Below are 18,096 nucleotides of genomic sequence, written 5' to 3' on the forward strand. Positions count from 1 at the left end.
TTAGAATGCAATTTGAAATAGTTGTCCAACACTGTTCAATGTTCATTCATGGCCGCACACTTTACATCGAATAAAAAGTAATAAAAAAATCAAAATTTATACTAGATGGCATTATAAAGGTAAATCAGGCTGTTATACCTTTACATAATTATAATGCTATACAAAAAACCAATTTAAACTGCCTACATCCGAAACAGTTGAATCGGTTACGGTTTCGGATATTTTTAATTTCGGATATCCGACAGTTTCGGTTACGGTTACGGATACCTATCCATAACATCCCTGGTCGGTAGTAGACTGCCGAGTCCGGACTTAGTACGAATCCCACCTCCGCTGGATTATTATGGTGAACCCCCCTCAAGCACTTAATTATCTAGAGGTTCATTCGTTCCTTCGTTCGTTTCAGCCGAAAGACGTCCACTGCTGGACAAAGGCCTCCCCCAAGGATTTCCACAAGACCGGTCTTTGCCGCTCACATCCAGGAACGAGGGGTTAACGGGACTATTTTTATAAATAATATTATTAGAAAATGTTGTACCATTGCATAAAATTTACTAATCGTTCCGTTAATTCCTCGTACCTACTAAACCAAACATCCTTGTGTTACGAGTGGGTGCACTAAAATATTCGAAAAAATGTAAGCGCTAAGAAGCCGATCTAAGTAGAAAAGTACGGAAATAAGTAATTTAGTTGGTAAAAAGACTTTGCACCCTCCCTCCAAATGGCATTCCTTCGTTCCGTGAATCCTTTTAACTCTCTAATGACTCCGGTCAATGAACTTTTCAGTCTGTCATTTCAATTTGCGTTACGCCTCCGCTCCGCCATCTTAACACATACCAGTGATTATCTATTATAATAACAACGCTATAGCTTCTTGGAAGTTAATTGAAATATTCATGAGAAACGGACTTCGAATTGAGTGTTTATTTGGCATGTTCGAGCTTGATATTTAACAATTTCAATGTCATGTCAATCTGGATAGCTTGGCCCATCAGTAGGTATACACCTGCTGTATAGTACAGTACAGTTGGCGCAAAATATAATTGCGAACAGCGAAAAGTACTAACTTTTCTCTTTATTTTTTTTATTTACAAACAAGCATTGTAACCAACGAGTTAAATGCATACAAAGCGTACCCATTCGAAATAAATAAAATCAAACTAAAAAAAAAAAACTATTAGGGGATAGTTACCCAGATTTACTATAGTAGCTTTATTGTTTATTTATAGTTATAAAAAAATAAATAAAATTGTAGCTTACTATCTAAATTCTACACACAAAATCAAAAATATTTATTCAATTTAGACCACAATTGGCACTTATAAACGTTAAAATATAGTAAATAAAAAAAAGGTAGCCCTTATGGGGCACTTCACATATTTCCTTATCTTTTGGGCCACACCTATTTCTTTCGTTTTCGCAAAGACCGAAAACAATTTATCTCTTTCCAGTACGCCCCCACTTTAACATTATCGTTAATTAGTATTAAGCTTGGTCACCAAAGAGATTGGACTTACCACAAAACTAGTTAGCTAAGGTGAAATCAAATGAGGACCGTATTGCCTTGATTAGTATGGACGGGAACCCCGATAAGTACTAATCTTGAAATGAAACGTGTACATATGCTAACTTGTAGCTAGCTTTTGCCCGTGACTTTGTTAGCATACCTAGATTTAAAATAATCTTTTTGCCTTGATTAGTATGAACCGGAGGGCCCTGTAAGGTGCTGCCATCTTGAAATGAAACGTGTACTTATACATTCGCTTACTTAAATTGAATTAAGTACGAGTTGGCAATATCCAGAAATATCAAACCTTTCAACTTTATCTGGCTTTGCAATAGTAAAATCGGTAACTTTAAGATGAGTAGGTACTTGATAAGGTATAAAATTTCCTGAACTTTTTCCGTAACATATTAAGTCAAAGCACGTGTAACATTATTACAGAACTAGTTCCCTTGAGTGTAGTAAGAAAGAATATTTTTCTGGCCGGGTTTAGTTCAGCGAGAAATGTTGGCAGCACCTGGAGAATGTTATCATAGAGCCATTTATTTAGTGAATTGTCATTTCTCTTTCGCAAAAACTAGATAGACAACATTTTCCTCCTAAAAATGTTATGTATTTTAACAGTCAGTAATTTTTCCTGAATGGAAAAGTTATGAGAAACGTTTTTGTAATGATGAAGATAGTAACAGGTAAATTTTAATGTAGCAAACAGAATCCTGAGGGTGATTTTTTTAAAACTTTTTTAAAATAATGAAAAACGTATTTATCACTTTTTTTAAATAATGAAAATTCACAGAGATAAAGCGCGCCAAAGTTCAAAAGAAGAGGTCCATCAAGGAGTGCTTAAAAGTCAAGCACTTTGTGACGACACACGAAACTTCAACGCACTATAAATTAGTAATTACTTGTTTGATTGACAAATAAAAAACACGTCCAATATTTTTTTTATGATATAATTGACGGACTAAAAATATTTTTTAAAAACTAGTCTAAAAAACTAATCAACAAACTTGTGAGTGTCACTTAAAACCTGAAAAAAAAATTGCCTGAGGTGAGACCCATGAAAAGTTATAAACCATGAAGTTTCTCTAGTGCGACTAATAATGAATCACTTATCTTAACATTATTAGTATGTATTATTATAATGTACGAGTAAAACTCCAAAGATATTCTTTTATGTGAAGCAATAAAATCAACTTTAAACGCTACTGCATAAACAACACAGACGCCTTTATCGAATAAAAGTGTACAAATGTTTTACTTTATGCAATTACGAATTTCCATAAGCGAGCTTCCAAAATGCAAAGAGCTTTCTTTGGTCATACAAATGAACACTTTTTACCAGTGGTACTAATAAACTTACTCCATAGTTTTCTTTATAGGTAGGTCCAATGTGTAGCAAAAAAACTCTTGGACTTCACATACATTGCTAAAATATTAAAATATTTAATATTTACCTGTAGATGTGTACAATGTACATCTTCGCGAACGTCGTCTGTGATCGGCCTACTAACATAATTCATTTTACCATTAAGTTTCAACAAGGAAATTTGCAATGCTCGTGTAGGTTTAATAATCAGCTGAGTACCTACTGGAAAATACAAAATGTTTAGTAAAGAACAAGAACCTATTGTAAAGCTAGAGCCTAGTCTAGAGCTTTTCTTATTACATGAAAATAATTGCCTTGTATGAGCTGTAGAGTGCTTCAGAATAGAATCTAGCAATTTAAAATCAAATACTCCTTCAAGATTGTTACAAGCATTGTAATTTTACAAGTATTCCTATTTATGGAAAAAAACTTGAAACTTAAATAGTGAAATATTCTTAGGAATCTTTGGACGATTAATTAAATTTTACTCCCTTAGGGGTTAAATTTTGGAAAAACTTGCACCTATGTTCTAAGGAACCCCCATGCAAAAATTGAGACTCCTAGCACTTTAATGAAATATTCTCAATTGACTAAAATTGAATATTTTACTCTATCGTTTGCAAGAAAGGATTTTTTCCTGGCGGCTTGGTGACTGGAATTGAACCGCCACCGGTGCAGACTGAGAAGATGGTGAATTGTCTGCACGTGAAAAAGAGGTTGTCCGGCTTGCAGAAATTTATATAAGTTACCGTTCCTTGTGTGAGATTAGAAAATGTAAATAAAACAGCTCCCTCTCAATTGACACAATTTATTTTGTCTCTTAAGCTCATATTATACGATTGACAATTATGATATTATAACTACTGTAATAGATAGTGCCAATCTCAAGGGATTCAGGGTCGTTAACCTTTAGCTACTGAGGTGGATTTAATTTCACGTAAATACTGACGTGGGGGCCTGAGAGGCCCGTACATTTGTGTGCTTATATTTAAAAATATATAATCTTTTTAGGGTTTTATGTTTAATAATTATTAATAGTGGTTATATTTAACCCTTAACTGGTATCGTGGGGGCCGCGCGGCCCCCACGCATGACGTTTTCTTTGATTTCTAAGAAGCTACGCATCGTGGGCAGCCAAAATTTTTGGTATTCTCATTTCGGCGCTACTCGCGTCTGGTGCAGGCGTTTCAGCAATGCATCATTCACCAGGACGAAGATATGCACGTGTTGGGGTCCGCGCGGCCCCCACAATACCAGTTACGTTAGTTTTTTTTTCATGGCAATTTTTTTTATTTGTTTTTTGTTTTTTTGCAGTATTGATGGCTTTTTAGTGATAAAACAATAGAAGATACCTAGAACAAAGTTTTTGATTCGAAATTAGTGATTAGTAGCATGCCAGAAGAAGGATATAGTGATAATAAAATTATAGGTCATTGTGAAGACCCAAATATTCGGTCGATAATGAGGATATTGATTCTGATTTTCTAGTTTTTTCTTCAGAGAGTGAAAATGAAGATGTTGTAGGACCTAGTCAATCCAGCTGCTATGAAAAAATAAATACAAGTGGTCTGAAAATCCACCAGTACCTGGTAATGTTTGTCAACATAATATTTGTGTTTTTATTTTTATAAAATGCTTATTATTTTTATTATACATTACATCAAAACGTTATTTATTATTAAGTTCACATTATTATGGATTAATTAAAATAATAGTATTTTTGGTTGTAACTTTCTAAACGTAGGTTTCATAGATATTTGTAACGTTAAAAAAATATTACGTAAAAAGTTGTTACTATTTATGTAATGTCTTGAAGTAATAATGTAAGAAGATTTAATACAATAAAAACTAAATGATTACATAGAAAAAGCCTGATATATATCATTTATGAGCATTTATTCAAGTATATAAGGTAAAACATGCTTGCTAGAAGCAAACATAGTATGGGGGCCGCGCGGCCCCCACGATACCAGTTACGTATGTCCAATTTACGATACCAGTTAAGGGTTAAATACAATAAAACGATTTTTATGTAAATTATTTGTTAATAAGTACATATTATTTCAATATTCAGAAAACATGTAGCATTTTTGGCAAAAATCTTATGAAGTCATGATTCACAAAGTTATCATGAAAAATATTCATAAATTCAACAAATCAACTTGGAATCATAATTTTCAATAGTCTTTTTAGCTAATGATATATCAGTAATCCTAATATGAAATAGGGGGAAAAAAATTACACACATCAAATAGTGCGAATTAAACACAGTCTGGATAAACTTCCTTTGCTCAGTGAAGGAAGCCATACATGTTTTTAAAATGTAGATTTCATTTAAATCTTCAAAATACATGTATGGCACTTGGTTTCATCGTTGAAATCTTGATAGACAGGTACAGGCTTATCATTTCCTAGCATACGTGCCAAAAACTACTGTTCTTCTATTTTTCGTTAAATGCTGGTTATTTTTACTTTCGAGATACCGCTTTCTCTCGGACGACATACTGTGGGCTTCATATTATAGATTTTTTCAAATTATTTCAAGAAAAAACGACATCTAAATGAAAACTATAGACAAAAAAAGTTACGCCAATACTGAGGTGGGGGCCTGAGAGGCCCACAAGAAACTTTAAAATTAATTTACCTACTGAAATTGCGCGTGCAATCACGTGCACCGTTGTTGACAGCCTCGGCGCAATGAAACTCGAAGGTACTAAAAGATTCGGGTGTGTCGTGCACGTGGGAGAGGAGAAATTCAACAATTTGACTTTTGCAAGGCCTGAGAGGCCCCCACGTCAGTAGTTAAAGGTTAATTAGGTTCGGTTTGGTGAATATTATTGCCACTACAAATTTCTTAAAACTCAGCCTAAATATTAAAAGACTCTACTAGTTAAGATAACTGCACGATGTCAGGTCGGAAAGACTCCTACTTGAAGGATGGAAAAGTGGGTACCTTGGAAGCCATGCGGTTATAAGCCGTTACCCTGAACGTTCCTCTCTTCTTCCGGGGTCCAACGGGTCTCGCACACTTTTAGGGTCCAAGCAGCGTCCTCCACGGCCTCAAGCGCGCAGTGCCAGATGAAGCTCTTGCATCTCTTCGACAGGTAAGCGTTCAAACTCTTGCAGAGACAGAGGTTTGATGACAAGGAGGAAATGCGAAGAGATCAGCAGTTTAGAAAGGAGAAACAATTCATACGAAATGAAGAGAAATTAAAATATATGAAATATCTTCAAAACATTATGTTTAAATTATAAAATTGTGAAATATGAAATTTGAAATCCCGCATCTGAAACGAAAAATACGAGTGTCAGCATCACATGTGGAACGTGGCATTAGGTTATGAAAAAAACCAGCAATGGGAAATAAATACTTACGAAGACCGTTCGCTAATCTGAGCTTCACTCACAGTCTTCAGCATCCCAATACCCTCATCCGAATAGGATTTAGGGAATTTCTGAAAGAAACGATCACATGAAATACCACGTACTGGAATACGAAAAATATCAATCACGAAAAATAAATAAATTCTCCGACGGGAACTTACCTCATGTGTGATTATTTTAAATTATATTAAGAAATTATCGTGGATGCATTCTGCAACACACGATTTGAAACACAGGGGATTACATCCCCGAAAATAATAAAATTGCGGTTGCGCACGATCGACCAAAATTCCAAAGTGATTTGACAGCTCAACTGAGTGACAATGACTCGCATTGACATCGCGAAACGTTTCGTTTCGCCGCTTAGATAAAAAGCAAATACTAATAAAAACCATGATGAAAACAATCTCCTGAACACTGAAAATATTCTATTAAAGAATAGAATAATCAAAACAAAAACATTAGGAAATGTTTCAATAAAATATATTTGAATTGACTGAGCAAAAAGCGCCATCTATTGCAAATTAATTCAAAATCACGCCAATAGATGTCGCTAGTGGTATCCTAAATCCAAATATCGAGTAAGAAAATCAATTTGTGAAAACAGCCAAAACTGCAACGCTACACGTTCAATGAAGTGGTGTGAGTTGAAGATTTAGGTTTTTTTTTACAATTAACATTTTACAGTACGAACTATAAACATTATTATTCTGTGCTGTAACCTAAAACTCTAGCTCTAACCTGGTATTAAAGCTGGTAGCCGTATAGTAGTAGCATTAGCAGTAGTAGGTGGTAGGATAGTGGTAGGTGGTAATAGAAGTTGGAACCGCTAAATACGTACCTTATTCAAATCGTGTTAAAGTTTTGCCACACGTTGTTCCTTTCTTATCAGCATTTCCAACCTCGTGAAGCCCTTATAGCCTTTGATCTTGTCACAAAAACCGGCGTTGGCGTTGGCATGTAAAGTCACGTTTATGTCTATGACGATACATTCATACGTTCCAAGGCAGTAGCGGGATTTAGTTTTATTCTGGAGTAAGGTCAGAGTTCAGAAGGTGACGAGTCAAACATTGTTGAAGTACCGTTTCTAGGTCAACTTTAAGTAGGTACTTATTGCATACATGCACCGCACACCCGTCAAGGGTAGGTTTAATTAATTCGGAATATGTTTATAAGCTTAGTACCCACCTTCTTCGCTCATATGGAATTAGGTCGATTTACTTAGTGACTTAGCCGCACATGCGTATTTTTTTTAAAAATACATTTTTTTAATTTTTTACTCAAATCTTAATAGTAATAAATATTAATAACTGTTACGGTAAGAAATGATGTGTTGTCAATACGAACATTTATCCCCTATTTTTGAAAGTAACCTTTATTATACTTGCCTTGGGTTTGATCACAACACATCATTATTTATTTAGCCATGAAAACGTAACATGCGTCTGTCACAGGAACTCTTACGTATAAACTTTGTTTTGATAGACAGAGTTCCTTTCATCTTTACTCATATATTATGAGCACGACGTTTATAATAAAGCAGTAAAATATGAGGAAATATGAAGCACACATTACATTTTTAAGTTATTCAGTAAATTATAGAAAAATACACACAAAACGAAATAAACAATTAAAGAAAAAATAAACTCATTATTTTTTCGCGGTCGGCGGTCTACTGAGTCGAGTGAGAAACTCGATAATTTGATTTGACATCACATGACACAATTTTGGAGGGATCGCGAAATGAATAGAAATGAAGGAATCGCGGAAAAAATATTCTGCGCAATTTACTCCTCCCATGCAAATGGTTAAGGCAGTTCGTAAAAGCTTTTACTCGTAATAATGTGGCGACAATGGTGATACTGACAGTAGATGTATTTTATTATTACTGGATTATCTTATAGTAGCTTTCCGCCCTCGGCTTTGCCCGCCTGGAATTTTGTCTGTCACAGAAAAACTTTATTGCGTCCCTGTTTCAAAAACTGGGATAAAAACTATCCTATGTCCTTTCCCGGGACCCAAACTATCTCTATGCCAAATTTCATCAAAATCGGTTCAGTGGTTTAGGCGCGAAAGCAAGACAGACAAAGTTACTTTCGCATTTATAATATTAGTATAGATTTAGTTATGGTAGGAGTGTCGATGGGAATGAAGATGTAAGGTTATAAATTACCCACGACACTACTGACTTGATAGTGTAGAAGGGAAAAAATATTCCCCCAAGACACTACTGGTAGTGTGGTTTGGTAGTGCGGTGGGTTAGAAGGGTTCTATACCCTTTTGACCAAAAATATGAATATTACATATACTCTAAATATCCTTGGACATTTTACACTACGCTTCTAGTCCCAAACTAAGCAAAGCTTGTCTATAGGTACTAGACAACGGATGTAAACATACCTACTTAAATCCTTTTTTTTTTGTAAATACATACTTATTATACATAGAAACACCCAGACCCATCACAGAAATTAAAATTTATCATTTCAATTTCTGCCCGGCCGGGAATCGAACCCGGGACCTCTCGGCATAGTAGTCCGTTCGGAACCACTACACCAAACGGCTGACCGAAAAATGAATCCCTATTTTCTTGCTCACGGCATCACACGTGAACGGCTGGACGGATGTCTCCATAGCTGGGCATTAACTCGTTAATCCGTTAATCGTTAATTAACGAAGTTAACATTTCTATTAACGGATTAACTTTTAAGTTAACTTTAAAAAATGTTAACGGACTCGTTAACTTCCGTTAAATTATCCTAAGTCCGTTAATCGTTAATCCAGTACCTACTATTTACCAAAAAGATACAGCGGGCACGCTGAAAAACGCTAGAAAATCGCGTTCTGACAAGTACGTTCGGGCTTCCAGAACTCCCAGAACCCAAAACAACAGTTTTTGTAACCAGATTACTAACGACACTTGTTAGTATGTGAGTTGTCCCACACTCTTGCAACTGAATTTAAGACCAGTTTTCCTCAACCGATTGAGCTGAAATTTGGTATATTTATGTAAGTACGATGACAATGCAATGTTATGGTACCATTGAGCTGGTCTGATGATGGAGTCATGAGGTGGCCATAGGAACTCCTAAATGAAATAGCGGCATCGCATCAAATTTGGGTTCGTTGGATTTGTCTTTTCGAGCACTTTAGTACTAGATGATGTCTAGGGTCCTGATGATGGAGTCAGGAGGTGGCCATAGGAATTCCTAAACGAAACGGTGGAAACTTAGGTATCGAGTTTGGGTTTGCTGGATTTGTCTTTTCGAGCACTTTGGTGCTAAATTGTATTGTAATTGAACCAAGGCTCTCAGACTGAGATACTACTAAAACCGGCCAAGTGCGTGTCGGGCTCATGCACAAAGGGTTCCGTACCATTGATTTATGAAATTAAAATTATTCGTTTTTTAATTTAAGTTATTTGTATGAAAGATTACGCGGTAATAAGCGGTTTACGATTTACGAGGTATTAAAAATAACTTTACCAGTCAAGATGTATGTATCACTTATGGTGTTCCTCAGGGTAGTGTTCTTGGCCCTACTCTGTTTTTAATTTACATTAACGACCTTTGTATGATGTCACTGGATCACTCCAGAATCATTACGTATGCTGACGATACTGCGATTTTGGTTCAAGGATCTAATTGGTCAGAAACGCGTACTCGTGCGGAATCTGCTTTGAAGACAGTCATGGAATGGTTATCAGTAAATTTGCTTACCCTCAATACTGACAAAACCAAATTTATAACCTTTGCTCCTAGACTTGCTTCCCAACCTGATTCTTTGTTTGATATAACTGCACACAAGTGTGGAATATCTGCTGTAAATGCGAGCTGCAACTGTGTAAGTATCTCCAGAACTAATAGCATTAAATACCTAGGCGTAATGATAGATAGTACGTTGTCCTGGAACTGTCAGATCACATCACTAGTTGCAAGGGTGTATAAACCTTCCATGAAACTTGTTTGTGTTAGTGGCCAATAGATGTCACTGTACTTTGAGACGCGTAAAGCTGTACCGCGGTGTCCAGATTTTTTTCCCCGGCTTTATATACCTGGAGGATTTTGAACCTTTGACAACATCAGGGAACCATTGACAACCTGTGTCAAGCAATAAATTGTCACCTACATATTGACGTCTTATTTATACCTAGATAAGAGTCCCTTAAGTGCGCCGAGAGTATCCGTGGTTTATTCGAAAGCTGATTTTTGTTTTTAGAAATTTACGAACCTCAGCCAACTTCACCACCCTCAGGACTGTTTACTATGCTCTTGCCCACTCAGTATTGACCTACTGTATCACAGCATGGGGTAACGCTTCTAAGACCTCTTTCCTACGTCTGGAAAGGGCACAAAGAGCTGTCTTAAAAGTCATGACTCACAACCCCATTCGTTTTCCAACCAACGAACTATATGCTTTTTGTAAGTTACCAAGAGTAAGACACTCTTTTATCATGCAAACTGTACTCCGGTATTCGAATCTAACCGGGAAGAAAAGACCCGAAGACATGACAAAGTGTGCAGATTGGAGTCCTGCGTACTTGGAGTGGCTAGTCGACAATATCGGTTCCTGAGTCCTAAATTATACAAATAAAATTAATAGACTTCTCAACATCTACAAACTTACCTTGCGTGAATGTAAAATTGTGATTGATAAATGGCTTCATACGCTCACTTATCAGGAGATTGAAAATCTCTTAAACGGGTAACTTGGGTTCTATATTTTTAAAGCCAACACACTCTTACAACACACAAATACACACACCACACACATACACACACCACACACATACACACACCACACACATACACACATCACACACATTCAAACAGCACGCCTAAAGTAGTATGTTTATGGAATATTTTTACGGAAGTGGGCGTTAGTAGTCGCACCACATTTCTCTGAAACTATTGCGGCTATTATCGTACACGCTTTTTCATGTACAAAAAAAAAAACTACTTACTAGATCTCGCTTAAAAGAATTTTCGTTGGTAGTTTTATAGTAATGTACATCATATGTTTTTTTTAGATTTTTCATTTTCTTATTTTAGAAGTTAGAGGGGGGGGGGACTAACTTTTTTCCACTTTGGAAGCGTCTGTCACGCAAACTATTCGGTTTAGAAAAAAAATATTTTAGAAACCTCGATATCATTTTTGAAGACCTATCTATCCATAGATACCCCACACGTATGTGTTTGATGAAAAAAAATTTTTGATTTTCAGTTGTATGGGGAGCCCCCAATATTTTTTTATTTATTTTTGCATCAAAGTCTTAATGCGGTTCACAGAATACATACACCTACCAAGTTTCAACAGTATAGCTCTTATAGTTTCGGAAAAAAATGGCTGTGACATACGGACGGACAGACGGACAGACAGACATAACGAATCTATAAGGGTTCCGTTTTTTGCCATTTGGCTACGGAACCCTAAAAAGTGTAAAATAAAATTATAATAATTAAAAAACTTTTTTAAAAACAAGTTTTTATTCTGAAATGCAGTTGTACTAAAACGAAAAAATAATTGTACTTATGCAAGGTTCAAATAATTTCGAAAGCTTGTAGTGCAAACATAAAAGAGGAATAAATTCCATGCTCGATACAAGCTTTCGAAATTATTTGAACCTTGCATACAATTATGTGTTAACGGATTAACGATTAACGTTAACTTGCGTTAAATCTTGCGAAATGTTTTAACGTTTAACGAAGTAATTTTTTTTATTAACGGTTTAACGATTAACGAAGTTAACTATTTGATTAACGGTGCCCAGCTATGGATGTCTCTATAGTAATTGTTATTGTGAGGAGAATGTTCTTATGTTAAGAAAAATTAAGAAAGCTACGCAGAAAGATAAAGAAAAGGAGTAAACATGTTATTGACAGGATGACGTCTGTCAGGACAGCTATGATAAATTATTTTTTGTTATAAAAACTTTCATTGGATGGAAACAACTTTGATAGTAACTGCCTACTATAACTTTTCTACATTCAGGTGAAATAAGTTCTCAAACAAGTAATCAAACTAGCATGGAAACTAAAGTTTAAAATGGAAATTGCGCTAAAATAACATTTATTTTAGTAATTTAGCTTTTGATATCTAGTATTTGCTTTCCACATTCATACATACATCCACATAATGTTCGTTCGTTCGTTTCAGCCAAATGACGTCCACTGCTGGACAGAGGCCTCTCCCAAGGACTTCCACAACGACTGGCCCTGCGCTGCCCACAATCAGGTACTGTCCGCGACAATTACCTTCATAAAATCGTCGGTCCACCTAGTTGGAAGTGTAATTATGTACTTTAATTAGATTTTTGCTAGTATTCGTGATTCCCAGAAAGTTTAAGCGAAGACTGTAGAGCTTGGTATTGTGTACAAGAGTCATAGCTGGGCATTAACTCGTTAATCCGTTAATCGTTAATTAACGAAGTTAACATTTCTATTAACGGATTAACTTTTAAGTTAACTTTAAAAAATGTTAACGGACTCATTAACTTCCGTTAAATTATCCTAAGTCCGTTAATCGTTAATCCAGTACCTACTATTTACCAAAAAGATACAGCAGGCACGCTGAAAAACGCGTTCTGACAAGTACGTTCGGGCACAAGTTCGGGCTTCCACCCGATCACTAACGACACATTTGTTAGTATGTGTGGGACACTCTTGCAACTGAATTTAAGACCAGTTTTCCTCAACCGATTGAGCTGAAATTTGGTATACTTATATCGCTCACCTAGCAGTATAATGACACATCTACATTTTTCTTATTTTACAGAAATGAGGATCAAAGATTTTACAAATGTTTGAAACGAAGTTACGAGTTCATTTTACATTTTATCATGGATTTTATGGTTTTAGCAACTAGTATAGACCTTAATAGATACTTAGGGATAAAAAAATCCAGTTCAGGTTTCCAGGAGTTACTTCATAGCAGTCAAAGAAGAAGAAGAACCATGCAATTGTGCCGTTATACTTTTTGACAACTTCCAAAAATGACATATATGCCCCAAAGCCATAATTAAACACGATGTGAAAACTAGAAATAAAGACAATTTGGTTGATAGAAAACAAAAGTTTTTATTTGAAATCAACATACAATAAAAAGTTTAACTAAAATATTATAATAACCTATATTTCGATACCTCTGGGCTCAAAGGTCGTAAAGGACAAAGTACGACTTTTCAGGAGAAGCAAAAAACGATTTTTTATTTTTTTATTCGACAATAACTTTTTTGTTTTTTGAGCTATAAGAAGAAAGTGCTTAGAATTCACAGCATTTTCCGAGGAAGTATTGAAAAACTGGACTAGGGCAGTATTTACTGAGATAGATTTCCTTTACGCCCTCAAAATTACAATAAAAAGACCTTTACGCCCCGCAAATATTCGTCCTAGGCAAGTTACTCAGGGCGTAAGTCTATTTTTATTTTACAAAACTACAAAACCAAGGTAATAAAGGACAATTTACATAATTTTATAGGTTTTCATAGGTCATAACGGAACACCCAGGTAAGGTATTATGCAAGGGAAAATTGATAATTTGGCTTAAATATTTAATGTTTTATGGTATTTGATATGTAATATACCATTTCTTCACATATTTTTAATGAATTATGGTATTTTTTGATGAAATAAAATGATTTTTCGTGGCCTCAAAATTTAATGCACACAATTTATGAAACTATTATTTAAGTAAGCAAAAGTTTTGATATCTTCGAACTAGAAGATACCATTTCCGATATAAGAGCGAATTTAAAAATAAATATTATGACGGTTTTAAATAAAACTTCATAATAATGTCTACACGAAAAGCCGAAACCAATTTGATTTGATTTATTTATTTAATCATTATTATTGTTTCGAAAAACTACAAATGGCGGACTTAATTCCATAGGGCAGTCTGTCAATTAGTTGACCTTATGATACTGCAGATAGGATAGAATTATTAAGGACAAACGAAAATTATGTCATTGTACTTGGTACAAAAGTAGAAAGGTTAGGTAAGTAAGATTACAAGTAGGAAGTTTTTTATTCCAGTAAAGTACATCCACTTAATTTGCTCTTACATATTTTAAAAGCCAATTATTTTCAATATAAAAATAAACTTCGAAAAAAAAGTGCATTCACGCTTTTTAGTCTCAACTGACACTATATATTTTCCCATGTTAAGCGTAAATATTTTTCCTACTAGTTATACTTATTAGCTGATCCAAATAACTTTAGAAACTATACTTATTTATTATAATTGTTACAGTCAAAACTCAAAAGATCGTTAGTCAAAATTACTAGGAAATCATTAAAAACAATTGTAAAGCGTAGCATTTGTGTGATTTATGCATACAAAACATACATACACTCGAAAAAACACAACAGTCGGGTAATAATGACACCTTATGGTACTACAGTAAGGTGACTCCTTTACTCATCTAGCTTTTTCATTGTTCAAATTTGTATGATGACTATCCTAACTTAATTAGGTAATACGTTATTAATTTATAGCATGTTTTCATTTTGTTAGATCTTCTTTTAATTATCTTTTACCTGACAAATACCTAGTTTCGTCAAATATGAGAAATAATAAAAAGCATCATTACTTTACCCGATGTGGATAGATGTATTAATTTTTTTATGTACAAATCACATAAACGTTACACTCTAAAATAGTTTTATTACATATTTTTGATGATTTTTTAGTTCTTTCGTTTGTTCTAAACGCACATACTTAAATACAATAAGAAACGGCTATAAAATTTACCTACTCAGTTGTTTTAATATCCTCTCTTTGTAGATTTTTAAAATATTTGTTTAGATAATCTAAGGGCGTAAAGGACAAATTATTTAGACTTTGGTATGAAAATTTGGGTTGTATAGGACAATATATTATACTACATGTACATTATACGCCCAAAAATTTGTGTTTACTTGTTCTTTACTACCATGCTAACTGTACTAAAAAATCAAATGGTATTTACATCCCAATTTTCACTATGAATTAATCTGTTTAGCTTATCAAATATGATGGGTCGTAAAGGCACTTTTTTTGAGAATTTCGACAAACTAAATTATACAGATCGATAGAGAATTAAATTCTGAGTACAACTGTATAAAAAACTCATTTTCGGTATTTTGTCCTTTACGACCTTTGAGCCCAGAGGTATCGATTTGGCTCGTGATTCGTTAAGAAATAGTCAACATCAAACTATAACAAATAAAATAAAGTTTAATCATGTATCTTCTCTTGTCAAATGTACCGTTTTTCTACTAACTTACTAAGTTAATAAAATGTCACATTTGCCACTTACGCCAACACAGATTTAGAAAAGATTGCACCTCGCGGAGCGCCCCGCACAACTGACAAATAAGCCGTTGTTATGCGCGGAAGCGGGGGGAACGTAGCAAGTGGTACAATGACACTGAACGCCCTTTCTCGACAAATAGTAAAACTAACGCCGTGCCGTTTTACCACTTTATAAATTATACACTCTTAAACACTTAGGCCGTAAAAACTCAATTTCGCTTTTTTTGTAAATGTGCCATTATACTGCTAGGTGAGCGATATAAGTACGATGACAATGCAATGTTATGGTACCATTGAGCTGGTCTGATGATGAAGTCATGAGGTGGCCAAAGGAACTCCTAAATGAAACGGCGGCATCGCATCGAATCTGGGTTCGTTGGATTTGTCTTTTCGAGCACTTTAGTACTAGATGATGTTCAGGGTCCTGATGATGGAGTCAGGAGGTGGCCATAGGAATTCCTAAGCGAAACGGTGGAAACTTATCGAGTTTGGGTTTGCTGGATTTGACTTTTCGAGCACTTTGGTGCTAAATTATATTGTAATTGAACCAAGGCTCTGAGATTGAGATACTACTATAAAGTGTAAAATAAAATTATAATAATTAAAAAACTTTTTTAAAAACAAGCTTTTATTCTGGAATGCAGTTGTACTAAAACGAAAAAAAAAATTGTCCAAGTGTGTGTCGTTCCAAGCGCAGTGTAGGGTTCCGTAGTTATCCGTCGTTACCACAATATGTATATTTCAGGAGCAAGCGATTACTTCATCTAAAGTCACTTTTAATATTTTCTTCTTAGGAATTTTTAATAGGTATGAAATTTTATAATACGTGAGTAAAACGACTATTACTCCTAAACTAATTGATCTATCCTAACCGCTATAGTTTTCCTTGAAAGTTCATAAAGAACACTGTTATCATGATTTTTTCAGATTTTTCAAACCAACAGTTTAGTTTTTAGAGGGGGGGGGGACCCCCTACTCGAACAAAAATTTTCACTTTAAACTTTAACATTTTGCTAATGGATCTCTAAATCGAAAAATAGTCTTAGAAACCTTTAAGCCATTTTAAAAGACCTATCCAACGATACCCCACACGATGGGGTAGAAGATGAAAAAAAAATTCATCCGCACTTTACATGTAGGGGAGCTACCATAAAAATATTTTTTTTTTTTTTCAAAATTTTATTTTTCCGTTTTGTCGGCGTGATTAATATGCATATCTCCACAAAATTACAGTCAGTTCCTTGTCAGGACTACGGAACCCTAAAAATAATTGTACTTATGCAAGGTTCAAATAATTTCGAAAGCTTGTAGAGCGCAAACATAAAAGAGGAATAAATTCCACGCGCGATATAAGCTTTCGAAATTATTTGAACCTTGCATACAATTATTTTTTTCGTTTTATTATCATGTGTTAACGGATTAACGATTAACGTTAACTTGCGTTAAATCTTGCGAAATGTAACGTTTTAACGTTTAACGAAGTTAATTTTTTTATTAACGGTTTAACGATTAACGAAGTTAACTATTTGATTAACGGTGCCCAGCTATGACAAGAGTACCGTTAATTATGAACTTATTTAGTTTGTAAAGTTCAGCAAAAACTTAGTAGCCACTTCACTACTCGTTAGCTCAAAGCTGCATACGACATTTAACATCAAGTAAAACAAAGACTACGAACATTAATTCCATCCAAACTTAAAATATAAGGGTTCCGTTTTTTGCCATTTGGCTACGGAACCCTAAAAAGACGAGCAAATTAGCAACAGCAAAAATAAGAGGTAGAAATTTTAATTTGCGCAGTAAAAAGTTTTATACTTTTATATACTTTTGGTTTCTCCACAGGTCCGGGCCCACTGCGGTCGCCGGTACGCGGTGCGGTTCGACGACACCTCAACGGCTGGGCCGAGCGTGAATTCGGACCCGATTCACTTCCTGAGCGAACGCTCGTTCGCCGAGCGGACACTCAAACCCTCGCAGAGCTGCGAAGTGTTCGTCCTCCACACACCTCACAGGACTTTCCACTCATAGGAGTTGAAGACTGACACCATCTCCGAAACGGTGTTTTAAATTTCAAGACTTTTAAGTGATAAATTGTGGGATTAGGTAAGAAAGTTAATGCCCGTTTTCACCATCAATCCCTATTTTTAAGTGACCCCTTTGAAAACAAAATTCCTGTTAAGTGTTACCATAAGAGTCACCTAAAAATTAGGAATTGATAGTGAAAACGGGCATATAAGCCCGTTGACTTATGAATAAGTCACCTAATTGTCGTATTTTCTAGTGTCAATTAAAATAAATCACGTTCAAAATTAGCTGATCTGTGTTGGAACTCTGTTTATTTATTTAGGAGAAAATAAAACATCGTTTTCAGAATTTAACTCGATAAGATTTGGCAAGTTAAGGACAATGTAGTTACTTTCTTATTCTATGAATAATGTAGGTAGTTGTAAATAATGTAAATATATTTTCAACCTACTGTACCTACTTGTGTGAATGAAAAATATATTTTTTCAACCTACTGTAAATACTTTTGAGAATGAAAATT

At 34.9% G+C, this 18,096-nt stretch overlaps 1 protein-coding gene across 1 annotated transcript in view; it reads left to right on the forward strand.

Annotated features, from left to right (window-relative positions):
• Positions 1-17,579, forward strand: part of LOC135079472 (adipokinetic hormone/corazonin-related peptide receptor variant I-like) — a 149,428-nt gene extending 131,849 nt beyond the window's left edge. The window contains exon 8 of the mRNA XM_063974129.1: positions 17,394-17,579. Within this exon, the coding sequence (XP_063830199.1) occupies positions 17,394-17,579 (186 nt within the window). The remainder of the gene's footprint in view (positions 1-17,393) is intronic.
• The last annotated feature ends 517 nt before the right edge of the window (positions 17,580-18,096 follow it).

The sequence above is a fragment of the Ostrinia nubilalis genome, chromosome 16 (assembly GCF_963855985.1).
Source record: "Ostrinia nubilalis chromosome 16, ilOstNubi1.1, whole genome shotgun sequence".
Classification (NCBI taxonomy): Eukaryota; Metazoa; Arthropoda; class Insecta; order Lepidoptera; family Crambidae; genus Ostrinia; species Ostrinia nubilalis.